The sequence below is a fragment of the Hippopotamus amphibius genome, chromosome 14, assembly GCF_030028045.1.
Source record: "Hippopotamus amphibius kiboko isolate mHipAmp2 chromosome 14, mHipAmp2.hap2, whole genome shotgun sequence".
Taxonomy (NCBI): domain Eukaryota; kingdom Metazoa; phylum Chordata; class Mammalia; order Artiodactyla; family Hippopotamidae; genus Hippopotamus; species Hippopotamus amphibius.
The window spans coordinates 361,591-387,729 of NC_080199.1; the positions used below are offsets into that span (position 1 = coordinate 361,591).

Sequence of the window (26,139 nt, forward strand, 5' to 3'; positions counted from 1 at the left end):
CCCGCCCGCGCCCCGCCCACGCGGGCTGGAGCCCCTCCTTCCCCAGGCGCCCCCCGCCCCCGGCGCCACGCCCCGAGTGGGAGGAAGGCCACCGCCCTGAGCGCAGGTGCGCACGCCGCCGCCGGTCAGGGCCTGGATCCCAGGTGCGCCTTTACGTTTACCTGTGCAGTTTAGGAGTTGGGATTCGTCCCCGTAAGGAAGGCAAGCGCTTTGAGAAAGATGCCACGTTTACGTGTCTAACGTCCTCTGTGTCCCTCATCTCCGCATCTCCCACGGTTCCGGGGGGATCACGTGAGCGTGGTGAACAGCCCTCACATTGGGGAGTGGGTGCAGCTTGAGGACTGAGGGGGGACGGGGAGGGGGGGCAGGGCTGGAGGAGGGGCAGCGCGGTGCACAGCTGACGGCCCCCATCCTCCCACGTGTGCCTCCCCCCTCAGGGAGGGGTGACGGCAGACACACCGCGACCCCGGGCCTCGAGGTCCCCCCACCGCCCCGGGTGGCTGCCCGGGCCCACGCCTGTGCACCTGAAGCCAAGCGCCGCTTTCGAGGACACAGACCGCGGACGCAGCCCCGGCGCCTGAATGTCTGTGGCCGAGAGGCCACTTCTTACAGGACCGTGTGGGTTTTACCGTTTTCTGCCTCATCGACGGCTGGTGACAGCGTGGTTTACAAAACGGCCCGACGGGAGGGCAGGCGGGGAGGCCCCTGAGCCGCGGGCACCGGGGGACGGGTCTCCGCGCACCTGCTGCCCGCGGAGCCGAGTTTGTGCGGCTCAGGGAAACGCCTCCTGAGACCCCCACCGCGACCCCGGCATCCGCGCTCCCGGCAGGCGGGCCTCTGCGCACGAGAGGACCTGCAGGCTGCTGAGGGGGTGATGCCCCCGCATCGCGGCGGGTCTGCAGGCCGCGAAGGAGCCGGAGGGAGGTGCCCGCCACAGCTTCACCTTCCCCGGAGACGCTGACCCCGGGAGCTGCGGGAAGCCCGTCTGTGGCGTTTGACGCCCCGCCGCCCCGCCACCCTCCGGCCCTGGAAAGGCTCGTCCCTCCTGGACAGGACTGCGTGCCAGTCTGGGACAGGGCGGTGGAGGTCACAGCCACACATGCATTCAGTGCCCTTGGGCTGAGGGGTTGGGGGTCACGCAGACCCCCGGGAAGGAGGGCTTCGGGGCAGCCAGCTCCCACCAGGACACGTCACAAGCCTGTGGCCCGACCAAGGCAGAATCCCAGAAGAGCTGCCACCACCTGCCCGGGCCCCAGCCCACCTCTCCCCGCCCCCGCCTCTGCACCCTCCACCCCCGCCTCCACTCCTGGGAGCACAGGCCCCTCTGGGTGTCCCCTGGGGTGGGGGGCACCAAGCTCCTGGCGTCCGGGCCCCATGTGCCTCCCGCACGCGCCCTGGGCCACGGCCTGGCCCCTGCCTCGGCCCCCTCCTTGTGTCCCGCCCAGAGCCCGTCCCAGAGACCAGAACACGACCAAAACAGCTCCTTTAAATAGCGAGAAACAACCTGGGACATCTGAACCCTGCTATCTGATGATGTTAAGGAATCACTGTCAATTGTTTTTATTGTAAATATGGAATTGTGGTTTCATGAGGTTTCTTTTTAGTTCTTATCTTTTAGAAATACTTTCTGAAATATTTATGGATAAAATACTATGACGTCTGGACTGGCTTAAAATAACCCCAGGAGGAAGCGGGTGTGGTGTAGACAAAACAAGGCCGGCCGAAGGCTGCGTCCTTGCAGCAGGGACGGCCGGGGGGCTGCGTGTGTGCTGTCCCGGGGGGTGTGACCCTTGCACCGTGCACATGAGCTGCTCTGTGTGTGGCCGCCCCCAGGGGCCATCTCTGACCCCGGGCCCCTGACCCCTGAGCCGAGAGGCTGGGCTGGACCACACCCTCCGCCATGAGAAGACCGGGGGTGGGGAGGACCACGGGGCACCTTACTTGCAGTAACCTGCTGTGTGCACCGCGGGCCTCACAGACACGCGTGTCGGGGGCCCTCTCCACATCCATCTCAGCCACGCGCTCACCTGCCTTCGCTCGCCTTCTCCAGGACCGGCCTCCTGCTGGGAGTTTAGGAGCAAACGACTTGGAGGGGAAAGGCCTCCACCCCCCCGGCTCACCTGTGTCCCCACTCGGGGTATCACCATCCGAATCCCAGACCACGCATCCAGTCCCCACCAGGGACAGAGGGTCACCTCCACCAACACTGGGCTTTTGCCAAAGCCTCCGGCCCGCCCCTCCCTCTCACCAGCTCTCTGCCTGCTGTAACACAGGAAGCAGCCTGTGTTGATAAGACAGGGCCACCAGCTGGGAAATCAGATAAGCTGGGCTGGACATAAGCCTTTCCTCTGCCGCATTCCAGGCCCCAGAGCCTGGCCGCGTTTTGAAGAGGTTGGGAGAGCCAAGGGCGACCTCCCCGTGTGGGGGGCTGCACGGGCGGCCCGTGACTGCCCGGGGGCTCCGTCACCGTCAGGAGAAACGCGGTGCCCGGGCCAGACCACGTGCCAGACGGGCTGAGACATTGCAGCCGTTTTCCTGGCCTTAAACACCACCGCAGCTTTTCCTCTCCCAAGTCCCCGAAGTGCCGGCAAAGGTCAAACGGTCCCTGCATCCGCTCACTCTGTGGCCTTTGGTCCAAATCTCAGAAACAGACACAGGAAGCGTCAAATAGAGTCTTGGGTCAGGTTGACACCCTGATTTCTGCAGCCCCGGACAACAGGCACAACCTCAGATAAATTCCCACAGTAAACTCCCACACTGTCTCCCAACTAGCCTCTGAGCTGTGAGGTCGGCCAGGGGTGAGGCTGGATGGAGGTCAGGGCTGTTGATGGGGACGGAGGCCACGTGCCCATGTGGGCAGCCTGGGGGCTGCTGGGTCCCCTCCGCCAGAGAGCTAAGACCTGGATGTCCCTGTGTGGGCTGGCGTCCAGGCTGAGCTGCAGCAAGGAGGCCGGCAGGGGACAGAGACCTGGGCCCTCCGCTCCCACTGCCCTGCCACTGCCTGGGGTCCTGTGTGCAGGGCAGGCACCGGCCTGGGAGGACAGACGGGAGTGTGTGAGGCCCGAGGCCGTGCTGAGAACTTAGCCACGTGACCAGAAGGCGTGGCGAATCACGTGGCCCTGAGGAGGGAGGAGACAGAGGACACGGAAACCGGGCATCACAGCACCCACGACCCGAGTCAGCTCCAAGCCACTGGGACCGCCAGGTACCACGTTTTCACAGCCAAGCTTCCTGCAGGTGCTTCACTCAGGACTGAGAAAACACCTGGTGTCCTCGCAGACACCAATTATTATTAACTACGATGGTCACGATGACTTTTTGCTTCCCAAACCCCCCTGGTGCCCCCAGCACCAGGCAGTGACCGGTGCCAGCTGAGCCCCATCGGGCCTGAGACGAAAGGAAACGTGTAGACTCTGGATACACGTACTCATGTGTGTTTTTAATAACTTTCTGGAACATTAAACATATTTGAGAAAGATGCTGGAAAACTGAAAAGTAGGCACATTAAAACTCACCATGTTATTTTAAGTTTAAATAGTTTATTTATACCAAAACAACATTTACTATAATATAAACTTTACTGGATTTAAAGCAATGGAAATAAAAGCATTGGTAATATTTTCAAAATGCACTTCTGAAAAAAATTAACTATTAACTGAAAAAAGAGGAAGCCACGTGTATGGGGACACGTATGGAAATACGAGAAAATACAATGCACACACATCCACGTTCACAGCTGCCAAAAAGCGGAAACAACCCGCGTCCCTCAAGTGATGAAAAGGCAAAATGTAGTCCCTCCGCACAGCAGGACGTGCTCCAGCCAAAAACGGAACGCAGCTCCGGCGCCCCGTGCAGCGGACTGAACCCTGGAAACGCCAGCGGGGTGTCCGAGGCGCGTCTCACAGGACACAGGCCGCGGCCTCCTGCTGGTGGGCGGTCCGGAGGGGCCAATCCAGGGCAACACAACTCAGGTCGCGGCTGCCAGGGGCCGGGGGCGGGGGGCGGGCGCCCCTCTGACAGCTGGGACGTCCTGAAACCCCGGAGCTGGTGGCTGTGCGACGCCATGAGCTCCCTACACGCCGCACTGAAATGCTTAGCGGTTATGAATTTCACCCGTGAAGGCTCCTCTTCCCACAGGTGCGACACAGAGGATGACTGCAGTTCGCACCGCCGGCATGACCCGGACCAGCCGTGGACAGGACGCGTCTCCCAACGGTGACGCGGAGATTGCTCCTAACGTGAAAGGCGATGGCACCCCATCCCCCGCCCGCCACGGATGGCGTAAAGGTCTGCGGTCACTGCAAGACCCCACAGAACCTGATTCAAGCTCAGTTCAACCACTTCTGCCTCCGACGGGCAAGACGCGTACCCTTTCCAAGCCTCACGCCCCCCGTCTATAAAATGGGAATAAAAGCAAAAAAGCAATGAAAGTGCCGAAAATGCAATCGACCCTCAAGACATGGCTGTGTCCCACCACGTCCCTCAGTGATACCGTGGTCCTCAGACACCCAGACCTGCAATGTGCTTGGTGCGTAGTAAGTCCTCAAAGATCTTCCTCTGGGAAATACCCTTTTTTCTGACTCTACACAGAAACGCACTTGACTGGGTTCCTACACGTGAACCACAGGGACAGGAACACGACAACAGCCTCGGCCTGAGTTTCATAAAAATTAGAGCCATTTACGGAGCCCGGAGCTCCCTCCCCTCCTTCACCAAGACGCGCTCGATTTACACGCAGTCCTGCAGCCCGTCTGGGCTGTTTCCCGGTCACGTGCCTCTGTGTCACCATGGCCCTCGACAAACGGGCAGTGAGGGGGTGTCGGCCCCTGTGCTGAGCCTTCCAGCGTGGGAGGGGAGCTGGGCGGCCTGGAGGAGCAGGCAGCAGCTCCTCGCCTGCATCCGGCCTCTGCCTCCCTCCCCGCACGTCGCGGCAGCTCCCAGGGCTGCCTGCATCACGCTTGGCAAACACACGTGCAGTGATCCTAAGTCCAGCAAGTCATCTCTTCTGCGGAATCCCCAGACACCGTTAGCTCACTCTCTGCACCAGAGCACGCCGACCTCCGTGCCTCTGGGGCCGGTGAAACGTGGGTTTCTAGGCCCTGCTCAGCCCCGTCCTCCGTGATCGCAGAGGACTTGGCAACACTGACCAACCATAACTAATTGGTTGTGTTCCCTTTGCCTCTTTCAATAAAAAGCAGACGATCCACTTTCGTGTGAATATAAATCACGCACATCCCAAAGCGCGACAGCCTGGACGGGAGGAAGGCCTCGGCGTCCTGCAGCGGCCGGCACCTCCGCCGGGTACAGACCCTGGTTGCTCACTGGTCCTGGGCCGGTTAACCGGAAGCTGGTCTTTTGGAGACTAGTTACCCCACTCGCTCAGCTCCCGGGGAAATCGCCACGTCACACAAACAGGCAGATTGCAACCTTGGGCCTCGTGAGTTGCAGGGGGCAGTGGGGAGGACTAAATACCAGGGCGTCACGGGGTGGGGGGGGCAGAGCGGTGCCCGGGATGGGAGGGCGGACACAGCTCCCCCGGGGGACGCAGTGCAGCCTGTGAAGGAAGGGGGAGACGCCAGCCTGTGCCGTGGAGTCACCTCCGTGTTCCAGTCCCGCGACCCTCGTAGCAGACTTCAGGGAGCGAAACAGATCCCCAGGGAGCACGGGCTCTCCGTCTGCCCGGAGATGGCCCCGGTGAGAGTGAGGGGGAGGAGGCCATGCGCAGCCGCATGTCCACGGCCTGCACGCGCCCCAGAGGTCGGGAAGGCCCAGCTCCAGGTCCGAGGGGCCCTGAGCACCAAACACAAAAAATTGCTACGGCACGTCGTAAGCGACAGTGTAGCAGAGGCGGGCGGCCTCTCGCGGTGCATTCTAAGAACTCGACCAAATTCATCGTTGAACCTGGAATTTGGTTTATGGATACAACAGCCTAAGGGTCTATCCTTGGCTCCCAAACAGAAATTTCAGCAAGAATTTGCCTGTTCTCCGTGAAGCATCAAATAAAGAATTGTCCAGCAAGCAGGCCCTTCGTGAGGACGCGTGGTCCCCGGGGGGCACCTGCACGCCCGCCCCGCCTGGTGCACTAAGTGGTCTACGACCCGGGGGGCTTGTGAACTGCAGGAACTGGGCCTGTAGACCGTCTTCCCTGTCACCGGGAATCACGGGTTCAGCCACGCGTCGGAGCAGGTTAAGTGCTACCTGATAACACACCTGCCTCTCTGATACTATGATGGCCTCTTCACAGGTAGAACAGCACCATCTGTGTTGAGAAAAATACCCCAAACTTGGAGACTCGCCGGAGAGCACGTGGTGAGTCCACCCACGGTCACCCTGTCACCTTTCGCAGCCCACCAGACCGGCTTCTTCACCTGAGTGCAGCACCGTGTGGGTTACAGCGTGGGGCTCCAGAGTTACACGTGAACTCAGATCTTTCCCGGCAAAGGGGTAAATAATTTCCTCCCACAAGAAAAGATAACTTCAGAATCTGTATGTACATTTTCATAACATGTTCTCTATATAAGACACATACACATACTAGTGACCCTGAAGCACAGTCACCAGTGCTGCATCCGACCCGGCAGCCCTACCCGCACATCCCTCGACGGCTGCGGGCACCCTGATCCTAAAATGCTCTTTGAACCCACTGAATTTCCTGCTTCCCTCGTGAGGGAGCTAATGGATATCTGATCCTTGTTCATTCTGTATCTGCGTGAGAGTCAGGCTTTGAAATTTTAAAAACTACACAGTGTCACACCCACAGACAGAAGGAGAGCCCATCACCTACGGTAGCTCCGGGCAGAAGCCTGTGGAGGACGGTCCCCCCGGCTCTGCCGGCCTCTAGAAACGTGCCCCAAGCTCCTGTGTTGACGTCTCGGCTGCACACTGAACAGTCCTGGAAACGTCGATATTTTGGCAAATGGCAAGCGAACAGGTGGCCAGTACCACACCGAGGGATGCAGAGCCGCACCTTGGGGAGAGGGTCCCGGGGTACCTGCGGTGCCGCTGACGCAACGGTGGCGGACGAGGCTGTTCGCCTGCGGCTCCCGTAGCGCTCAGCGCCCAGCCCTGCTCCCTGCTCCCAGCTCCCGTGGCTGCCTCCCGGGGTCCACCACCCGGCGTCCTGCAGCTCCTTCCTGCCTCCCACCGGGGAGAAGCCCCGCTGACCCTCCCGGGAGCCAGGCAGACACGGACCTGGAACAATCCTTTCACGGTTACTTTGCCTCAACTTAAAACCTGCTTGGAGTGTGTTCAGCCCTACTGAGCTTCCAGAATTTACTCGGCAGGCTAGTAGATGCAAAAAGAACATTTTCTATCAGGCTTTGCAAAATCCGTATCTTTGTCACGATGATAAAGTTAAAAGTCCTCCTGGAGTTCTGTGGGCGATGAGCGGGGTCTGCCCTGAGCCCCCGCATCGCGGATCTCGGCACCAGAGGCCGCGTGCGGGTCCCCAGGAGGAGGCGCCCCGTGAACTGTGACTCTATCTGAAGGTCACTGCAGCAAAGGGAGACCAAACCCTGCAGATCGAGTCGGCTTTCAGATCTTCAGAAAACAGTCTAAGCCAACTTACAGATTTTTCTAACAAATATTTTATCAGCCAGAAGGGAAAAAATGTTCTGAAAAAGTTACTGATCCTGAAATTCTAAAAATGTAAACTTTCCTATCGTGGTACGTTTATCTACACCTCCAGCACAAAAGCTCTTCTAGATAAGGGGCATCTGTTGCATTTTGTCTGCCCAGCAACATTCCCTCTTGGAGGGAGCTCTGCCCTGCTCACAGGCCACTGAGCACACTGTGCAGCAGGGCGTGCACGTGGCCCGGCTCCCAGGTGTGAGCGCCGCCCACACCAGGCCAAGCAGACTCACCCCTGGCATTCCAGCAGGAGCCCTGCAGGGCCCCTGGCGGACTGCTCCGGGTGCAAGCACAGCGCACACTCTCCCCGCCGCTGCCAGAGGACCCCTGACCTGCGGGACAGCCAGTGAGTTCCAGCACCACACCCACACCCTGCCCGGTCACCCACCGACCGGCTCCACATGCAGCACACCGGCCCTGATGGACACACCTCCGAAATCTGCGCGTGTCCCAGCAGTTACCCCGGGAGACAGCCCAGGCCTCACATTGCGTCCCAAACACAGGGGCAAAGCATGTGTGCTCTCGCCTGCTACACGGCCATCCCTGTCTCGGCCCCCAGTCCTGCAGGTCAGGGAGCCGCCCCGCCCTGGGCACAGTGCCGCCATCGAGAGCCACGGCCTCTGCATGACTCTCAGCCCCCTGAGGTCCCTCCTGTGCTAGACCCGAGCGTGGGGATGTTTCTGGATGGAACCAATACCCGCTTCGTAGCAGCCCCTCCAGCAACAGACACACCCGATGACGAGCCTGTCAGCCCTTCTCTCCTAAGACCAGCTGGGGGTGGCACGGAGGTGGAGTAGCTGCCACGGGACTGGGAGCCACAGCCACGCGATCTTTGTGCAGCCAAGGAGCCCCCAGTCACCAGCTCATCTCACTGTCACACACACCAGGAGGTGGACCTGTGTGGAGCTGTGTCACAAATGAGGAACGTGGGGGTGGAGAAAGGTGACTGCCACAGGCCACGCTACCTGGCGGCAGCGAACTGCATCTGGGCTCAAAGGCCCCTCCGGCCATCCGCTCTGCAACCTCGCCAGGCCCGGGACAGGGACTCGGGCCTCAGGCTAGGCTGAGGCTCCCCATTTCAGACAGGGAGAGGCTAACAGCCAGCTGGGCGGCCTTCCCTGGAGATGCGAGTCGTTTCCACGGCAAGACCCCTGGAGTATTCCCCAAAACCCCTCACACACGGACATTCAGCACAAAACCACTTGTGAGTCGTGGACTGCCAAGGGGCCCCCAAGGGGGCAGAGCCGGGGGAGCGACCACCCTGGTCTGCCCTGGGCTGAGGGGGCCCTGGGTCCCAGGACTAAACGGGGAACATCCCTAGAAAACTGGGACAAGCTGGTCACCCCCAGGGAAGGCCCTGAAGGACTTTTCTACAGAAGGACTTTCACCTCAGGGGGCTCTGACCACCTTGATTCACGGTGGAAAGCAGTGTTTTTCAGACTTTGGGGCCATAACCCACAGCAGTAAATACATCTCACAACACGATGCCGTGCACACCCACAGAAGCACCGTGGAAATAAGGACTCCTGTCTCATAACTGCTACCCTCTATCCCACATCATTAAAACTGCAGGTTAACAAAATACTAAGTACCTACCAGTGGGTGCAAAACATGGCTTGGAAAAAAAACAAAAACAAAAAATCTTCCTTAAAATCTGACTGGAGGCTCCTGCTGCCAAGACAGAGTCACACGGCCCGGATTCACCTTCCTGTCTGGTTTATCAGGCAGAGTCTGAACCAGCTGAAAACCAGACAAATGTATGAACTGACAGCCTTCCAGACACTGACATCAGGCAGCAGAGGAGAGGGCCCTGAGGGACGGCTCACAGACGGAGGTGGGCCCCAGCACTGCCCGGCTCCCGCCCGGTCCCTCGGCTCTTCAGCTGAGTTACGGCAGTCTTGGGTGGAGACTCCCACGGCTGGGAAAGAACCACCTGAAATGAGCAGAGGGTCCAACCCCGCGGAACAGTTGCAGTGTCTTCCTCCAGGGTGGCGTCATACACACATGGGCTCTGGACAGACGGCCCGAGGCCTCTGCCGGGGAGCCTCAGCCCCGAGGGCACCTTGCTCTGCTGCAGTCCAGAAAGGTTTCAGCCGAACCCACAGGGAGGGACACCCTGGGTGCACGAACAGGTGCGACTCCACAAAGGGGGAGATGAGGGGATTTGAAAGCATAACAACAGACAGGGTTAATACAGAAGAAAAAAAGATGTAAAAAAGTGAAACGAGCATTTATGAGCTCCGCAAGAACTTCAGGAGCGGTGTGTAGGTGCCACTGGAGTTCTCAAAAGAGAGGAGAGGTTTAAGAGGCATAAAACAATATTTGAAAAAATACTACGCAGATTTTTTCCAAATTCGATGAAATGTATAAACTCACAGATCCAGGAAGCTCAGTGATCTCCAATAGCAGAAGCGCCACTAATTAATTAAAGATCTGGTGTAAATTTCGACTAAAGGATTTTTCGCCCCACCCGGATGTTTGAGGCCAGTGCTCCTCCGTAGGAAAGACAAGCGGGAGGATTCATGTGGTCAACAGTCTGTGCGAGCGCCTCCACCAGCATCTGCGGTCGCCTTTGAGTCACCGGGCGTTAAGTCGCCCCCTGACAACGGAGGCCTGGAAACTAGCTCAGGCACAGGTGCGGACGACCTGGCCATTAAACTGTGAACTCTCTTTGTGGGGCGTTCTGGAGAGCATCCTCTCTCCTGAACTTAACATATCAGCGCTCACTACCCCACCTTCGCACCTGGGACCTCAAAGACGCTACCGGCGGCGCGGGCGCGTCCTCGCACAGGGAAAGCAGGAGGAACAGGTGCGGACTCGGCCGAGCCCCCGGGGCAGATCGACGGCCTGGGGGGACCGTGACCGCCCTTTCACCTTCCTGTCTCGGGGCGCGGTTTCCGGGGCAGGAAGGCCCAGGGGGCGGCACAGGCCCCTTCCCCGCGGCGCCGGGCTCGCTGCCGGCTCCGGTCCCCCGAGGGGTCCACTATGTTTAGGTTTTGCTTGTTTGTGTGGGTTTTTGCCCGTGACTTTGCGAAATATTCCGGGACGAGAGACAGAGAGTTGGTCTCCGAGAACGATCAAAATGCTGCTTTCAGTTTAAACACCCACGCGGACCCTCAAGGTTTCCCACGCATCACTATGAAAGCAGAGATCACAAAAGGACATCGCTTAACGTCGCTCCCTGGACCCCACTGGGGCTCGGTTTGACTTCTGTTTATTTTTCTTCGGTGGGTTTGAAGTCTTGAGAAGAATGTGACCCAGAAAGAAGACTCCAAAACCGAGGCGGTAGATTGGGGTGGGTCGGGGGGGTGGGGTGAAAGAGGTTGGAATCTGGTAAATGGTCAGACCCTACCTGTCAGGCTGGCCCCGCGTGACCTCAACTGCCGACCGCGGAGAGGCTCCCGCGCGGGGTCCCCTCCCGCGGCCCAGGGGCCCGTTTCCCCTCCGGGCTTTGATCTTCCCGGAGAGGACGCGCTCGGCCCGGCGGCCCGGAGGCCGGTCCCGCCCGCGCGCCCCGCCCGCCCTGCGCGGCCCCGAGGCCGGTCCTGCCCGCGCGCCCCGCCCCCGCCGCCGCCCCCGCCCAGCCCCGCGCGAGCGCCGCGGTGCCGCCGCCGGGATGTGACCTTCAGAGCCGCCCGCACAGGATGACCGGAGCCACCGCCCCGCGGCGCCCGCGCCTCGCTACGGCCCGCAGGGCGGCCTGACCGCGCGCGCCCGGCTCCCGGCCCGGCTCCGTCCCGGCCCCCGGCCCGGCCCCGGCCCCCGCCCAGCCCAGCCATGCCGCCCGGGCCCGCCGCCGCCCTGGGCGCCGCGCTGCTGCTGCTCCTGCTGGCCTCCGAGCCCGCGCACAGTGAGTACCCGGCGGGGCCGCGCGAGACCCCCCGCGCCAGCACCCGCCGCCCCGGGGGCGAGGGGAGCCCGGGTGCCCGCACCCGCGCGCCCCGGCCCTGCCGCGCTGATGGCGCGTCCCCGCTCTCTCCCCGCTCCGCCCGCTGCGCCCTCCGCCCGCGCCCGGGAAGCCGTGATGCTGCGGGCGCGCGAGGCGGCGCAGTTCCTGAGGCCCAGGCAGCGCCGCGCCTACCAGGTCTTCGAGGAGGCCAAGCAGGGCCACCTGGAGAGGGAGTGCATCGAGGAGCTGTGCAGCCGGGAGGAGGCCCGGGAAGTGTTCGAGAACGACCCCGAGACGGTGAGCGCGCGGCGCGGCGCGGGGTGGGCCCGGCGCCTGGGGCCGCGATGCGGCGCGTCGGGGCCGCCGGGCTCCGCTCGAGCGCGGGTACCGGCGCCCCGCGCGCGCGCGCGCGGGTGGGAGCCCCGGAGCGTCCTTCGGCCGCAGGGCACACCCAGGCCCTCCCGCGGGGCGGCCGTCGCGGGAAGGGCAGGGTCCTAGGCGCCGGCACCGGCCCACCCGCAGGCCTCCTGCGACGCCGGGTGCCGCCTTAGCTGGGGGGGGGGGGGGGGTGGCGGATGTCCGCGTGGGGCCCTGCGGGGGCCCTGCGGCCACCTTCGGCGTCCGCCCTCGGAAAGCGGCCGCTCTGAAGGAAACGTGCGATAACACGGCGGTGCAGCCGTTTTAAAACGTGAACGAAATAAATGGCCTAAAACCCGGCATGGTTTCCTGCTTCCCCGCCCCTTAGCGGGGTTGGAGGTGGGGGCCGGGCTGCGCCCAGCGCCCCGATCCGCGTCTAGAGGGATGGAGCCCCCACTTCCGAGGCGTGAGGCTGCCCCTGCGGGCGGCAGCGACTGTCACTCCCACGACGTGCGGACGGGCGTGGAGCTGGGACACGCAGGTGGGGGGCGGGGCGGGCGCGGCCCCGCCTCCCGTGCGCAGCCGCGGCGAGTGCGCTCGCAGAAGCCGCCGGTGCCTTCGGAGCCCGACGTGCTGGCTCAGGGCGCGTTTCTGTTAATCCCGTCCTCGGAGAACGCGGGGCGGCCGGGCGGCCGAGTGCAGGGCGCGGCCCCGGCGTGGCCTCCGTTCAGGGGAGGACCCGATGCGCGCCTGTCGGTGGGCGGGTGGGTGGCCTGGTCTTACACTGCATCGTTTCGCGCGGTCAGGTCAGGGTGATTTCACAGCAGTGTTTGCTTCTGGGGGAGTTTCCTTTCAAAGGATTCTTCGGCGATGCAATAGACGCCTGTCGTGATCAGCGGAGGGCCGCCAGGGCTGTGGGCTTTCAGTTCCACTGGGGTTTCTGAGCGGGTGGCTGGACCACCTCTCTGGCCCCCTTTCTGAAACAGGCTTTACAGCAGTGGCCCGGCGGTGCCCTTCCTTCCCTTTGGCGGGTGCGGTGGCTGAGCTGTGACGGCTGCTTCTGCCGTGACTCTGCCCTCGGTGTCAGTAGCAACACGGTTTAACCGCAGCGTAAGGAGCGGTTCTGCCCCGTCTCTTCTGGCCTGCTTTCCCGTTTCTTTTATAACGAGTCCTGGTGGCCCAGAGGGGCTTGTGCCTGCGGAGGGTTTGTGAAGGTCCCACCGCGGGCTGTGTGCTGGCCTCCCCGGGTCAGGTGTGGGGTTGTGTGCCGGGTGCCGTCCCGCCACCCCAGGCCCAGCCCGGGGGTATGGGATGCGGCTTGCGGGTGACAAGACTTGAGGGCGGTGAGGCCACCACCCAGGCCAGCCCACCCCTGCCCCGCCCCAGCCCCGGCTTGTCCAGGACAGAAGGGCCTTGGCACTGGACACGACACAGTAATCACCGTCGCACGTCCCAGAGCCGTTCCCCCTCCGACTTTAACTGCTTTTATGTTTTAATTATAATTTTGTCTGCAGTGGATGAAATGAAGACAAGAAAAGGAAAGCGGTGCTCGCAGCCTGTGACTGTGATGCGACCTCCATTTCTGTGCAGGGACTTGGCACGTCCGGCAGCATCCTGACTCCCCTCCCTGCTGAGGTGGAGCTGCTGTGACACTGGGGGCGTCCTCTCACACCCACCCCGTCCACCTCACTGGGAACTAGTGAACTCCTTTCGTGTCAAAGCCACCTGTAATTTTCCAAAATTCTGTCCTCCTTCGCGACGCCCAACCCCAAATCATAGTCACGTCTTTCCCTTTGTTTATTTCCCAGGCTGGACCGGCCCCTCCTATGCCTTCCCTTACATTCAGTGCAGACCCTTCGTTTCAGCCCGTCCCTTGCGTGCTGTGTAGACGGCTGTGTAGACCGCTTCCTCTTTGTCTGGGTCTGGTCCTGGGTCTTTCATCCTTTCCCTCAAGCGGCTGAGGTGTGGAAGGCTGGGAGGGCCCGGTTAGCGTCGGGGTTTGGGGTTGCTGGTCAGGGGGCTTCTTCGCGTCTGGCCCTGCTCTGGTCCACCAGGTACCCCTCCGGGTGTCCACCCTCTCCTTTCCTCAGTGTGGGGAGGTCTCGGATCCCGGGGGTTGGGGAGACCCTCCAGACACAACTCACTGCTAAGACACCTTTGGAGAAAGGCCGTCCAGCGACATTACAGTGGATTCCTCTGCCCCACGGAGCTCAGGGCTCTCGAGAAACATCCGTTCCTTGCCTTCAGATGTTCTTTGTGAGCGTTTGCGGGTGTGACCCAGGATGGGCCGCCCTGACCTTAGCTCGGGACATCGCGGGACCTCCCGTTTGTGTCCGGAGGTGTGACAGGAGAGGCTGCGGGACCAGCGCCCACGGGCCGTGGTCCACCCGCCAGCTCAGGGTGCTCGTAGGAAAGGCCAGGCCTCAGCGGCCAAGGCCACCTCTGGGCCGGCGCGTCCTCTAAGTGTCTGGCCGGCTGCAGCCGCACACCTGGTGGAGCGCTGCCCACAGAGGAGGCGGCGCCGCCTCCCCCGTTCAGTGCCTAGGGCTCCGGGGGGGCTGGGGGCTCGGGCACGGGGCGCTGGCCCTCCGGGCTGCAGGCCGCTCCTGGCGTCTGGAGGCTGTGCCCTCTGTGCTGGGTGCGTCCAGGCGCTTCCTGCCAGGGCGGGTTGCCCCACCTCCACCCCGGGCCGGCCGTCTTCCTCTTCGGGGGAGGGAGGGGGGCACCTGACCTCAGAGCTCTCCTTTGAGCGGGTAGCTGTGGGCACCTTCCTGATTGCTGGGGCTGTGGCGCACCTGGGCTGGGCAGGAAGGGAGCCGGGGGGCCTTCCTGACCCAGGTGTCCGCCTACCTCCCTCCGCGAAGGCCTCTCCTCCGCACTCTTTCGCCTTTAGGGGAGTGTCCCCGCCCTGCCGGGGTGATTAGATTCCCTCCTTATCTTGTTTTCCTTTCACATTATTGCTCTCTCTTCCTGGCATTTCCCTCGTTCTGGCGTCTTGTCCAGAGGACGCTGGGTGCCAGGCCCCCCGGCACCCTTGCGGGATCCCCTGAGCTCCCGCGACAGCTCGCCGGGCCAGCCCAGCAGTCACCTTCCCACTTAAGTCCTTTACGGCAGGCCGGTTCCAGGCCCGATACCCTTGCCCTTGGCTTCCGGAAAGGATTCTGGATGAAAGACTCACCCAGCCTGACCCGCAGCCTGCAGCCCGGCTCGGTTCCCCCCCCCCCCCCCAGCACCCGTGCCAGAGGCCTGCGGGCTGGAAGGAATTCCAAGTCCTGGTCCTTGACCCCGTCACCTCGGTTAATTTGAGATGTAAACAACAGGATTCACAGTGTTCGCGGCTTGGCTAGAATCACCCACCCCCCAGCCGCTCAGGACCTCCCAGCATCCCGTGGTGCAGTCCAGCATGACCTCTGACCTCGCGTGTGTCTCTGTCTCTCTGTCTCTGTCTGGCGATATCTGTTTGTCTCTCTGTCTGTGTCTCTCTGCCTCTGTCTGCCTCCCCGCCCACCGCACTCCCCTGACCCCCATCTCTCAGACGTGGGGGCCCAGTGGTGATGGTTCCCTACCCAAGAGGGTTTTGGGGGTACAGTCGGTTTCAGAGCCCCGCGGGGCTGCTGGCCTTGACTTGATCTGTGTCTGCCCTCCAAGGACACCTGTCTTCCTGAGACCCCAGAGTCTTTGGGGACGTGAAAGCCCCTCCCTCACGTCTCCCCTTGTGGGAGTGGCCTAAGGGGTCTCGGGGACAGAAGTGAGGTCCCAGCAGGAGGGGGGCTCTTCACCCCCAGTGACCTCCGGGACAGCCGCAGCCCACCTGCCCCCCGGGTCCCACCCCGCCTGGACGGCAGCCCCTGACACTCACTTGGACGCGCAGACACCGAGGCCCACGCCCCTCTCTGCCACGTTGGGGCCCCGCCCTGCGCGGGCCCCAGCCCCAGCGCCTGTCTGCCTGGGAAGCCCCCTGCCCTGGGGCTGCGGCCGGGCCTCCCGCCGGGAGCCCCAGGAAGCCGGCAGGGGCGGGCTGTTGAGCAGCCGTGTCTCCTCCGGAGCTGGCCCCACACGGCTCCGAGGCCCGCGGATGGCTGGTTAGACGGGCCAGCACGTGGGCCGCCCGCACCAGGCCTGCCGCTCCCCTGGTGGCCTTGGGGGAGAGACGGGCTCTGCCCGGCCCCCCTCTGCTGCCCCCGCACCTACACACGCGCCTGTGTTAGTCCCGGGGGTCTGCGCGGCCCGGAGCTGGGCCCTGCGGTGAAGGGACAGGGCCGCCCCCGAAAGACACCTCGTCTGCACCTGTGGGCTTAGCGTCTGTGGAAAACCAATTAAAGGCATTTTGAAAGTCACCGCAGGTCTGCCTGTGGGATTTAGAAACAAAACAGCCTTTAAGAAGCTGCTGGTTATGGCCTGTTTCTTGAGATTCCAAGTAGCTGGGCTGGGACGTAGCAAAGCCGGCCAGGGTGTCACTCTCGCCTGGCTCTGCGGGCTGCCTCTCCTGAGGTCGGAGGTGGCGGCTGTCTCTGGGATGCGGGCGGTGCTGTGGCCGGGGGTCAGTATTTGATGTCGGGAATGCTCTGTCCCTTTGCTGGTCATCTTCGTCCAGTGATTTCCGTGCGGTCTTGGTGCGAACGCCTGTAGATTTTGACCCTGAGAGAGAGCTGAGCTGTGAAGTGGTCGTTAAGGAGACGTTGGAAGTGGACGTAGTTCTTTGTCTCCTCTGAGAAGGGCACTCTCATTCAAAGGAGGCGGTGATGTTACCATCATACTTGTGATGTTCTCGGACGTTCTTTTTTCCAAAGTCTAGGTGAAATTTGCTTCTTTCCAGTTAGGGCTCATGGTAATGAAATATGTTCTTTTCCACATCTGTCTCCAGACCCTGCCATCCAGACCCAGTTCTCTGAGGACCTCTTCTTGAAATGCTGTGCCCCACGGAAGTCCCACAGCTGGGCTGGGCCAGCTCCTGGGCACCCAGGAAGGCCACGGCTGCGGCCACAGGGTCCGAGGCCGGGCTGGGGCCACCTGCCCAGCACGTGGCGTGACTGGCAGCCGCAGGGGCCACCCCCAGGGCCTCTGGTGTGGACGCAGGTTTCGTTAGTGCGATGCTTCAGGTTGAAATGGAAAACGTGCTAGGAGGCGGCTGCTGGCAGTTGTCGGGGGAGGGGCACCTTCTCCTGTGGGGTGTGGCCGACCCTGACCCCTGACCTAGGACATGTGGGAGTCGCTGGGTCTGCGCCCACCACGTGTGTCCTCTGGGCCTGTCCTCGTTCGCACCAGCCCGTCCTGTGCTGCTCGGAATTGAACGCTCGTGTTCACAGGGCCGTGGTCCAGCGGGGACCCGAGAGGCACCGACGTGCCCTCCCACCTCCCTTCCAGACGCCAGGAACGGCCAGGCGCTGTGCGGTCACAGCTGCTGTCAGAGGGTCGCAGGATGGCACGTGGGGGGGGTCTGAGCCATCCCGTCGGAGGCGCGCCTGCGCTGCATGCAGCCCAGGAACTGACCCACGCGAGGAGGCCGGGCTTTAGCGGGAGGACCAGAGGGAACGCAGGGCTGACCTGGGAACCCGCGTGACGGAGGCCGCCAGGGTGAGCCTGGGTCCTGTCTGCGGGGACTGCCTGAGATGCCACCTCTCCCCCAAGGCGGTGTTGGGGCCACGCTGTTTGCCCTGATAGCTTGTCACCTTGTACTCTGTCCAGCATTTTATTTTGAGGTTTTGCATGATGGGAAGAGACATCCTCTTGTTTTTCCCGAATTAACGTAAACAGGGACGTGTAACCTTGCGTTTCTGGCCTGGCCGACCTGGCCATACCATCCTCGCCTGTCCTGCCGGCGACGCGCGTTCTCTGCAGCCCGGCCTGCGTGGGCGCAGGTGAAGGGGCGGGTGGTCGCAGGCTCCTCCGCGCCCTGGGCCACGCTCCTCTTCCCTCTTCTCTTTTCTCCCCGCTCCCTCTGGCTTCTCCCCTCCTTCCTCTCTCCCGTCGTCGGTGCTGCTTCCGCCTCTCGGCCTCGGCCTCGGGCTGAAGCCTGCCGCCCCGCCTCCGCCCCCCCAGCCCCTCCCAGGACGGGCCCACGTTCCGTCCCGCCTGCCGGGCCTCAGTCCCCGTTCACGCTGCCAAGCGACCACGCACACTCTCTCCCTGAGGCTCTGGGAGGATGCCCGAGCCCCCGGCCAGGCCGGCCCAGCACGCCCTCTCCTGGTGCAGGAGACCACGAGGGCCTTGTCCCTGCCCGGAGCCCGCTGGTTCCCGCTCTGCCGCATTGCCCCACGAGCTCCTGGTGGACGCACTCCATCACTCTACTGCTCGGGGCTGGCATCCTGCTAGGGGTTGGCGGGTGTGGCTCTGTTGGTGGCAGGTGGACAGGGTTGTCCCCTCGCCAGGGCCTGTGCTGCCAGAGCGCGTGAGGCCAGCAGTCGTGTGTCCGCAGGGACAGGTTGGCGGGGACAGGAGCGTCCCTCTGATCGCAGGGAAGATGCAGCATTTCCTCTCTGCGGCGGCAGCACGTCCGCAGAAACTTACCCTTCTGGAGGCCAGAGTCTGGTGTGTCTCTCGGGGCCCCTTCCTTCTGGAGTTGCCGCGTCCCTGCCTCGGGCCCCTCTCCCTCCTCTGGCCAGCAGGTCGGTGTTCTTTCCCTGTTGCCATTTCTGGCTCTCTCGCTGCCTTGCTCTTTGAGGACCCCGTGGTCCCCTGAGTCCCCAGTGGCCCAGGAGAATCACCTCCTCCCCAGGTCAGCCAGTCGGCACCCTCCCTGCCCTTTGCTGTGGGGCCCACCATTTTCACACCTGCCCAGGAGGAGGACCTGGACGTCTTTGGGGCCATTCTCGTGCCAACACAGAGGGTGTAGGAAGGACTTAGCACGGGGCCTGGTGCTTAGAAATCCCTTGGTGCAGCATAGCCATGGTTTGAATAAAGTTCTGCTGCTTCACCTCCGTGAATTGCCTTTCCCAAGGGGGACGTGGCAGGCCTGGCAGGCGAGGCTCAGTGCCCGGCGAGGCTCAGTTGTTTCCTTGCCTGCCCATGAGCGTCCCAGTCACTCAAGTGCGCAGCGTCGCTGCGTTTGGTCTTGAGAACAAAGGAGTTTCCGAGCAGAACTGTGGGTGCTCGGCCAGTGCCTTGAAGGTGGGAGCCCGGCAGCCCCGAGAGGCCTCCACCAGGAGAGCACATTAGACGGGAAGAAAGGCCACTTGGAGTGACCCGCTGAACACTGATCAGATTACACAGTGAGTGTACAAATTGACCTCGAGGAATGAAACTGTAAATTATAAAAACAAATTTATTCCATTTCATGCTTTGTAAAATCTGGACTATCAATGTAATTAGGCACTAAACTTTCAGAACAAAGAAGGATTGAAGTAAGATTTGGGGGAGAGGCAGGGCATATTATTTTCGAAATAGCAATGATTTTTAGAAAGCCGACGTTATCCTTACCATAAATGGAGACATTTTTGCAAAAAATGGCGACTTCATCCATATTCCCACGAGCCTTTGTTAATCCTAGATAATCGGGTTATTCTCTCCTGAAGTGGTCGTTCTGTGATATGGGACTTGTAGACTTTCTCTTATGTCGTTGTTAACTGGCCTACACCCGTATTTATCAGTGCCTTTGCATTGGCTATTTCCCAGAACATGCTCACTGACTCATGAAATCTTCACCCATGGTAGATTTATAATTTTACTTTGCAGGTCATTATAAATCTATTTACACTCCTTTTTCAAATTCAGCTAGCCTGGTATCTTTGCCTCATAAATTTGGAAAATGCAAACAACAGTGGTTTAAACGAGACAGTTTATCTCTCATGTAAAAGGTGGGAGGCAGGCTGCCCAGGGCTGCTCACTGGTGGGGACCCAGGGACTTACATGACCTCTCTGTGCTCCACTGTATTGGTGCCTGGCCTTTGTCTTCCAGGCCTCCTCACACAGCAGGCAAGGTGCTGGAGCACCAGCCATCACGCCTGCATTCCAGCAAGGAGGCTGGAGAACCAAAGCTCCCCACTCTGTTTATTCAGTTTCAGTCTTTGCGTGGCCAGAATTTAGTCACACGGCCACCCCTAGTTGCAAGGGAGGCTGGGAAGTGTGGTCCCGTAGCTGCGTGCATTGCAGCTGCAACTAAATCCAGAGTTCTGTTACTGAGGATAAAGGAAGAATTGCGGTTGCTGGGCCGCACCTGCAACCTCTCCTGTGGGGAGAGGTGTGTGGAAGCAAACCTGTTTTAGGAGGTTTATCTCCAAGAGTATTTTTGAGCCTGGCAGGAGGCCCTGTGCTTAGCCACGTCACAGACGTTTTGTGCGACACGCCTCTCATGCGGGGCTTTTTAGTGGCACTCACACAGCCCATGCTGTGCCTTTTAATCCTGCACTCGGAGGGACCAGCCCCCCCCCCCCCCCCGCTCGGGTTTTTGCCCCACAGAGTTGACCGTGCACCCGCTAAGAGCTAAGGCTGCCGCCCTCTGCCTCGGGGCCCGTGCAGCTGGCGTGCGGCAGGTGCCCGGAGCAGGTGGGAAGCACGTGATGGGCGGTGCAGAGGGACGTGCCGTGGGAGGTGCAGGTTTCAGGAGAGTGCTCGGCAAGTGAGGGCCCAGTTAGGGGACCCGGGTCTCCCTGCCCCTGAGAGCCGCTGCCGCCCGTACCAAGGCCCCGAGCAGTGCATGCTGTCCTGAAACTGTTGCGAAGGGGACCAAGAGGACCGTGCTTCCCGGCGGGCATAGCAGCTCCTGAGCACCCTCCACCCCGCCACTCAGGCCCTGTCCCTGGCACGCGGGAGCGGGTTGGGTGGGAGGGCACGGCCGTGGGGATGGAGGGGTGCGTGCAGCCTCGGGAACCACGTACAGACGTGCAGAGCTGTAGCACGGCCCCAGGGTCCCCCCGGTCACGGGGTGGTGACACCCAGGACCTCCCTGCAACGTGCGCTTCAGTGTCTGAGGAAGGAGGGGGTGTCGCGCCCTCTCAGGGCGTCTGTGGGGCCTGCCCCCCTTGCAGGGCCCGCCCCGGGTCCTCTGGGTGGAGCAGGGGCTGGGGGATCCCGGAAGCCTGTGTCCTGGGAAGTGGTGTCCACGCTTCCTTCAGTCTCGTGGAGTCTTTTGCACTCCGTTTGGAGCACCTGAGGAGGTGAATTTAGGAGAAAGGAAGGAGAGTGGCTTGTGTATGTGCCGTGCTGGGAGAACCTGGGGGAGCCCCACGGTTCGCAGCCCTTCGGGGTCCACGGGCAGGACTGAGGGAGCCTGGGCGCCCACCTGCAGGCGGGCATCTTCGGGGGCCGCTGTGAGTGTCACGCTCTTGGGAAGCCAAAGCCTCGGCGACGGCAGTTCAGGCTGCCGTGACCTTGACAGCCCCCCGCCAGAAGACAGATGTGCCAGCAAGGCTGTGGCCGGAGGACTGGCCAGCCCCCTACCGCCCCCACGCCACCGCAGACTGTCCCCCGGGGAAAACTCCACCTGCCTGCATCGTGTCCCGAACCCGAGTCCCAGCCTCCTTTGTCAGGGAGGAGAGATGGAGATGGTTGGAAACAGAATTTCGGGCAGTTACATATTGAAGGAAGGAATAAACTCTCAGTGCGCTGTTTGAGAAGTAACCACGTTCGTCGTCGTGTGGGGTGGCCCCGTCATGCTGCGTACTCCCGGTGCACGTCCCGGACGTCCCACGACAGAAAGGTCGGTGCGCTGCTGCGTCGCCAGGCAGCGTCCCCGCTGGTCGGCAGAGCCGGGCGCGGGCATCCCGGGTCCATGTGTGGGCGGGACGTGAGGGCCGCGGTGGGCAGTGGGGCGGCGTCAGGGCGGCGTTCCCGTGCCTCCCTGGTCCCCGCGGGGACCTGGCCCGCCTCCCGGGGGTGACGCAGACTCGCTCTCCCTTCCCGTGTGGGGGACAGATCACCAGGCGCAGAGACAGGGGAGGCGGCTCGCAGACACGCTTCCCTGTAGCTCTGGAGCGCACACGGCCTCACGGCAGACCGGAGTGTCCCCAGCTGCCCGTGGGCTCGGCTCCTCGAAGGGGCGTCGGGCCGCACGTCCCCAGGTTCACAAACCCGCAGGCAGCAGGGCGGCGCGGAGGGCCGGGGAGCCTGGCCTCGCACCACCGTGGGGCTCGGTATTTAAGCATATTACACGTTACTACTAACGGGTCACTGTTCTGAAGGATGGAACCCGCCCTTCCGGAAAGCTGCGGCCATGGAAACGTGTGTGTCGGGTGCTTCCCTGTAGGCCTGCGTCGTGTTCAATGCTGGTCTAACCCTGGGCTCCCTAAGCCTGAGCGGGCGCTTCCTGCGTCCATCCTAAATCCTTTATTTCGGAACCAAATCCCCTCCCTTTGTGACAAAGCCCGGTGGCCTCTGTTCTCCTCTGACTCTCGAAAGATGCCACAACCCGCGGGACCCCGAGAGCTCTCGTCACAGGGCCCCGGACTTGCCCGTCTGTCCGTCCCCGGCGTCAGCCAGTGCAGGACTGAAAAGAGGGAGAAAGAAATACAGCCAGGCTTGGTGGGGGCCTGGGAGCCGAGAGGAGGACGGTCCTTCCCGCTGCCTCTTCGTCACATTTGCATGAATGTCACCTTCGAAAGGGACACCGCACGTGTCACCGGTCCCAGACTTGCTCTGGTCCTTACTTTCCCTTTTAAAGAAGTTGCATTTTAAAAGAAACGTTTGTACGAGAAGGTCGCTTCCTGAAAGCGCGTCTGTGCGTCCTCGCAGGGCACCCCCACCCACCCAGGCTCAGCCGAGGGCCCCCGCCAAGCGCGCGTGGGGGTGACACGTGAGGCTGTGGGCCACCAGCAGGCGTGACGTTCAGGTCCCGCGGGGCCCGGCACCCCTGCCTCGCTGGGACGGGACTTGGTCAGACTCCACAGCCAGCCTCGAGCCTCCGTTTACTCAGCTGTGACGATGGGGCTGATTAGAAAGACCTTCCTGGGAGGGTGGTCGTGAGGGTTGGACCCCAGCAAGCAGGTGACAGCTGACATGCAGTTGCTTGGTTCCAGCAGCGAGGGGACTTAGGACCAAACTGCTCGGCAGTCAGCCTGAGCCGGACATCCGCGTGCTCGGGGGTCGGGGCTCCCGTGGCTGCTCCCTGCTCCCCGACCAGAGCTGCTGCCGGGAGGGGCACGCGTTCTCCCGCCTGGTGGTCGCCGGAGCGTTCCTTTTACAAATGTGGTGACTGCTGGGAGTCCCGCGAGGGCCTCCCACCTCCCCAGGGGCCCCTGCGACCTCCAGGGTCTGTGGCTTGGCTTTTTCTCATCCTCCTGAGAGACACTGCGCCTGCACAGCGTTGCTGGGTACGGCAGGTGTGGTCTCAGGGTGCAAACGTCATTCTGCAGAAGCCCCGTGGCGGCCTGGGCCGAAAGCACCTGGCTCCTGGTCCGTTCCCGGGGCGGGGGGGGCGGGGGGGAGCGTGAGGTTCCGCGGAACAGCCGCCCGTGGGGGTGCTCGGAAGCCTGGCGCGCGGCCGGTTAACTGCTGCCTTTTCTTTTTCCGCAGGAGTACTTTTATCCAAGGTATTTAGGTAAGTTGAAATCCCTGCCTCCTTTGGTGGGGAGACTCAGACCACGTCCGAGTTCCTCCTGGAGGGGTGAGGCTTAATCACACCGTGAGTTGGGAGCTCCCCGGGGCGCGCAGGGCAAAGCCGGGTTCGTGTCTTTTATACCCTAGGGACCGTGCGGCTGTCACCTCCGGCCAGTGCCACTGGCTCCCCCTCGGCCCCACTCGGATTCCAGGCCTAGCCCACTGATTGGGAGCGTGGTTGCTTCCGTGGTTCCCTGGCCTTCGGTCTCAGGGCTCTGCTCCTGTGAAATTACGGAAGGCCGCAAAGGGCTTTGGCTTATGTGGGCTCTGGTTATCGGTCCCATGTTATTAATTAAAGCCGAGCACATGCGAAGTGATTTGGTTTAATTTGGATGACAGGGCACGTGCAAGCAAACAGTCCTGGGCGTCGAGCAGGGATGTCTGGGGAGGGGAGCGGGGGCGGGGGCGGCCCCGCTGGACGCGCGGGCGAGAACGCGAGGAAGAAGGCAGACAGTCCAGCCTTTCCTGGAAAGTTCCTCCGAGAACTGCTCCTTAGTCAGTGCTGTTTTAAGGGGCTTTTGGATGCCTGTACTTATATCGAGAGAGAAGCACTCCGGGGCGTTCCTTTTTAATTGTGTAAAGTGCATTTTGGTAAGTTTTCCGTTGACCCTATAACCTCTTAGCGGTACCTTCTCTGGGTGCGCATCTGGCAACAGGCCAAGTGGACCCGAGGGCGGCCCTGAGAAGCCCGGTCCGGCTCCCTGCTGGCCTCGCTCTCGGGTGTGTGGGTTTGTTTCCTGCGGCAAAGGCGACGTGGTCCCCTGGGCCACCTCCAGCGCTGTCCACTGCCCTGCCCACGTCCTCCCAGGCAGGGACGCGCAGCAGTGACCTACTGAAGGGCCAGTGCAGTGGCTCAACACCCTTGTGCCCAAGTTCAAGTTCAGATCACCCAGACGCCGGTGGTCCTCCCCTCCCCCACCTCCGTGTGCAGCCCCCGGGGCGGACGGCCTGGAGGAGCAGGAACTAGTTCTCCAAAGAGACTGGCAGGCAAAGCAAGGGCACTGTTACCAAACAGGGGTCAGGTTGACATGGAGGCCCGCTCTCTGACCACGGTCAGAAAGCGTCCTGGGTGCCCCCGGAGAGCCTTCTGTACGGCAGAGAGAGCCCACCCAGGAGGCTGCAGGGGCCCCACGCTCCTCTCTGCCCGTGGGTGGAGGCGTCTTCTCGTTCGACGGTGTTCCCGTGTTGTGTGTCAGCGTGACTCGTCTCCTTGCCGGAGGTGACGCCCCGCCCTCCCTGTCTTGCAGAGTGCATCGGTAAACATGGATCTCCGTACAAAAAGAACCCCGATTTCGTCACCTGCGTGCAAAGTAAGTCTGTCCCCTTCCTTGAAGCCCCTGAGTTTGGGGACTTGGGTTTTGCTGTATTTCCGTTCCGTTCTCGAGCCGTGACGCCTGCCAGGGGGTCCACTCCCTCGGTCCAGAACGTCCTTTCCTAAGCAGGTGCGTGTTGGTTTTCTGAACAGGCAGGAAATGCACACAGGGTGAAATGTAAACCTTGCGCAGGCGGAGAGAAGGCCCGTCCAGCTCCGCCGTCTGGTCAGTCAAGTCCCCTATCACCGCGGCCACTGGTTCCAAGCATATTCTCAGACCCGTAAACACATACACGGAGTCTCTTATTTCCACACAGGTGGCAGCTTCCTGGACCCGTCACCCCTCCTCCTTTCCTGCCCCCCGCGGCGCGGGCGCCTCCTGTGTGGGCCCTCGCGGGGCCGCGTCCACACGCGCACCGGGGCGGGCCGCGTGCGTGCTGTCAGCCGGCGTGCACCGGGGACGGCTGGCTGCTGGCGGTTTTTATTAGAGCAGACCAAGCCAGAGGGGCCTCCCTGTCTGAATATACCTGCAGAACACTCCCTAGGAATGGAGGTGCTGAGGGAAAGCCGAGACCTTCTTCCGTTTAGACACAGACCCGGCCCCGCGACCCCCGCCCGTACCTGCCCCAGCCCCGGGCGTCGCGTCCTGCCTTTTATATGGCTCCGTAGCAGAGGTGAGATACGACCCCCAGTCAAGTCAGCGTGTTTTTCTGACCCACGAGTGAAGCTGAGCTTCACCGTGTCGAGGAAACGGGTGTTTCTTTTCCTGGTGAAGGGCTTGTGCGTACTCTTTGCCCGCTTTTCTCCATTTGTAGGCGCCGTCCATCGATTTTGTAAATTCGCCATTTGTACAAAAGGGAGCAACATCTTTCGTCGGCGAATCGTGGGTCTTTCTTGTTGTCATTCTACATTGTCCTGCGGCAGCAGTGACGTTCTGCGTGACTTTGAATCCACACGTGGACCTGCAGGCCCGCCTCAGCCGAGCCTGACCGCGGGCCTGGCTCTGGCCTGAGAGCCGCGTGGCGCGGCCACGCCCCCCCGCCCCGCCCAGCGCCCCGCCCCGCCCCGCCCAGCGCCCACGCTAGCTGCTTTAAGGCGCCTGCGCCGCGGGGAGGACGCGGGCTCCGAGCGCACAGCCAGCCCCGCGGGGGAGTCCTGCGCGCAGCCCGGACCTGCCCTGCGGGGGCCCCGCGGCGGGCAGGGGACCCAGAGCACCAGAGCCCGGGGGCCGGGGCTCGGCCGCCGTGACCGGTCGCCGCCTGCCCACGTGCCCGCCGCTGGCTTTGCCTCACTCGCCGCAGGTCCGGACAACCCAGACCAGAGGCTCAGAAGAAATGGGGGCTGAAGGAGGGGAGGGGCCCCGCTGCGGGCCTCAGGAGAGCACGTGCGGGGAGACGGGCCGCTGGTGCGGGGCGGGGGCCCC

General features: G+C 62.2%; 1 protein-coding gene across 6 annotated transcripts in view; it reads left to right on the top strand.

Annotated features, from left to right (window-relative positions):
- Positions 1-11,216: 11,216 nt before the first annotated feature.
- Positions 11,217-26,139, top strand: part of GAS6 (growth arrest specific 6) — a 32,014-nt gene continuing 17,091 nt past the window's right edge. For 5 of the 6 annotated variants that reach the window (XM_057707365.1, XM_057707367.1, XM_057707368.1 and 2 more), the window contains exons 1-4: positions 11,217-11,479; positions 11,649-11,815; positions 23,321-23,345; positions 24,652-24,714. In XM_057707365.1, coding sequence (XP_057563348.1) covers positions 11,407-11,479; positions 11,649-11,815; positions 23,321-23,345; positions 24,652-24,714 — 328 coding nt within the window. In that variant the 5' untranslated portion in view covers positions 11,217-11,406. Of the gene's footprint in view, positions 11,480-11,648; positions 11,816-23,320; positions 23,346-24,651; positions 24,715-26,139 lie in introns of those variants that run through there. The other variant, XM_057707371.1, reaches the window with a different exon arrangement.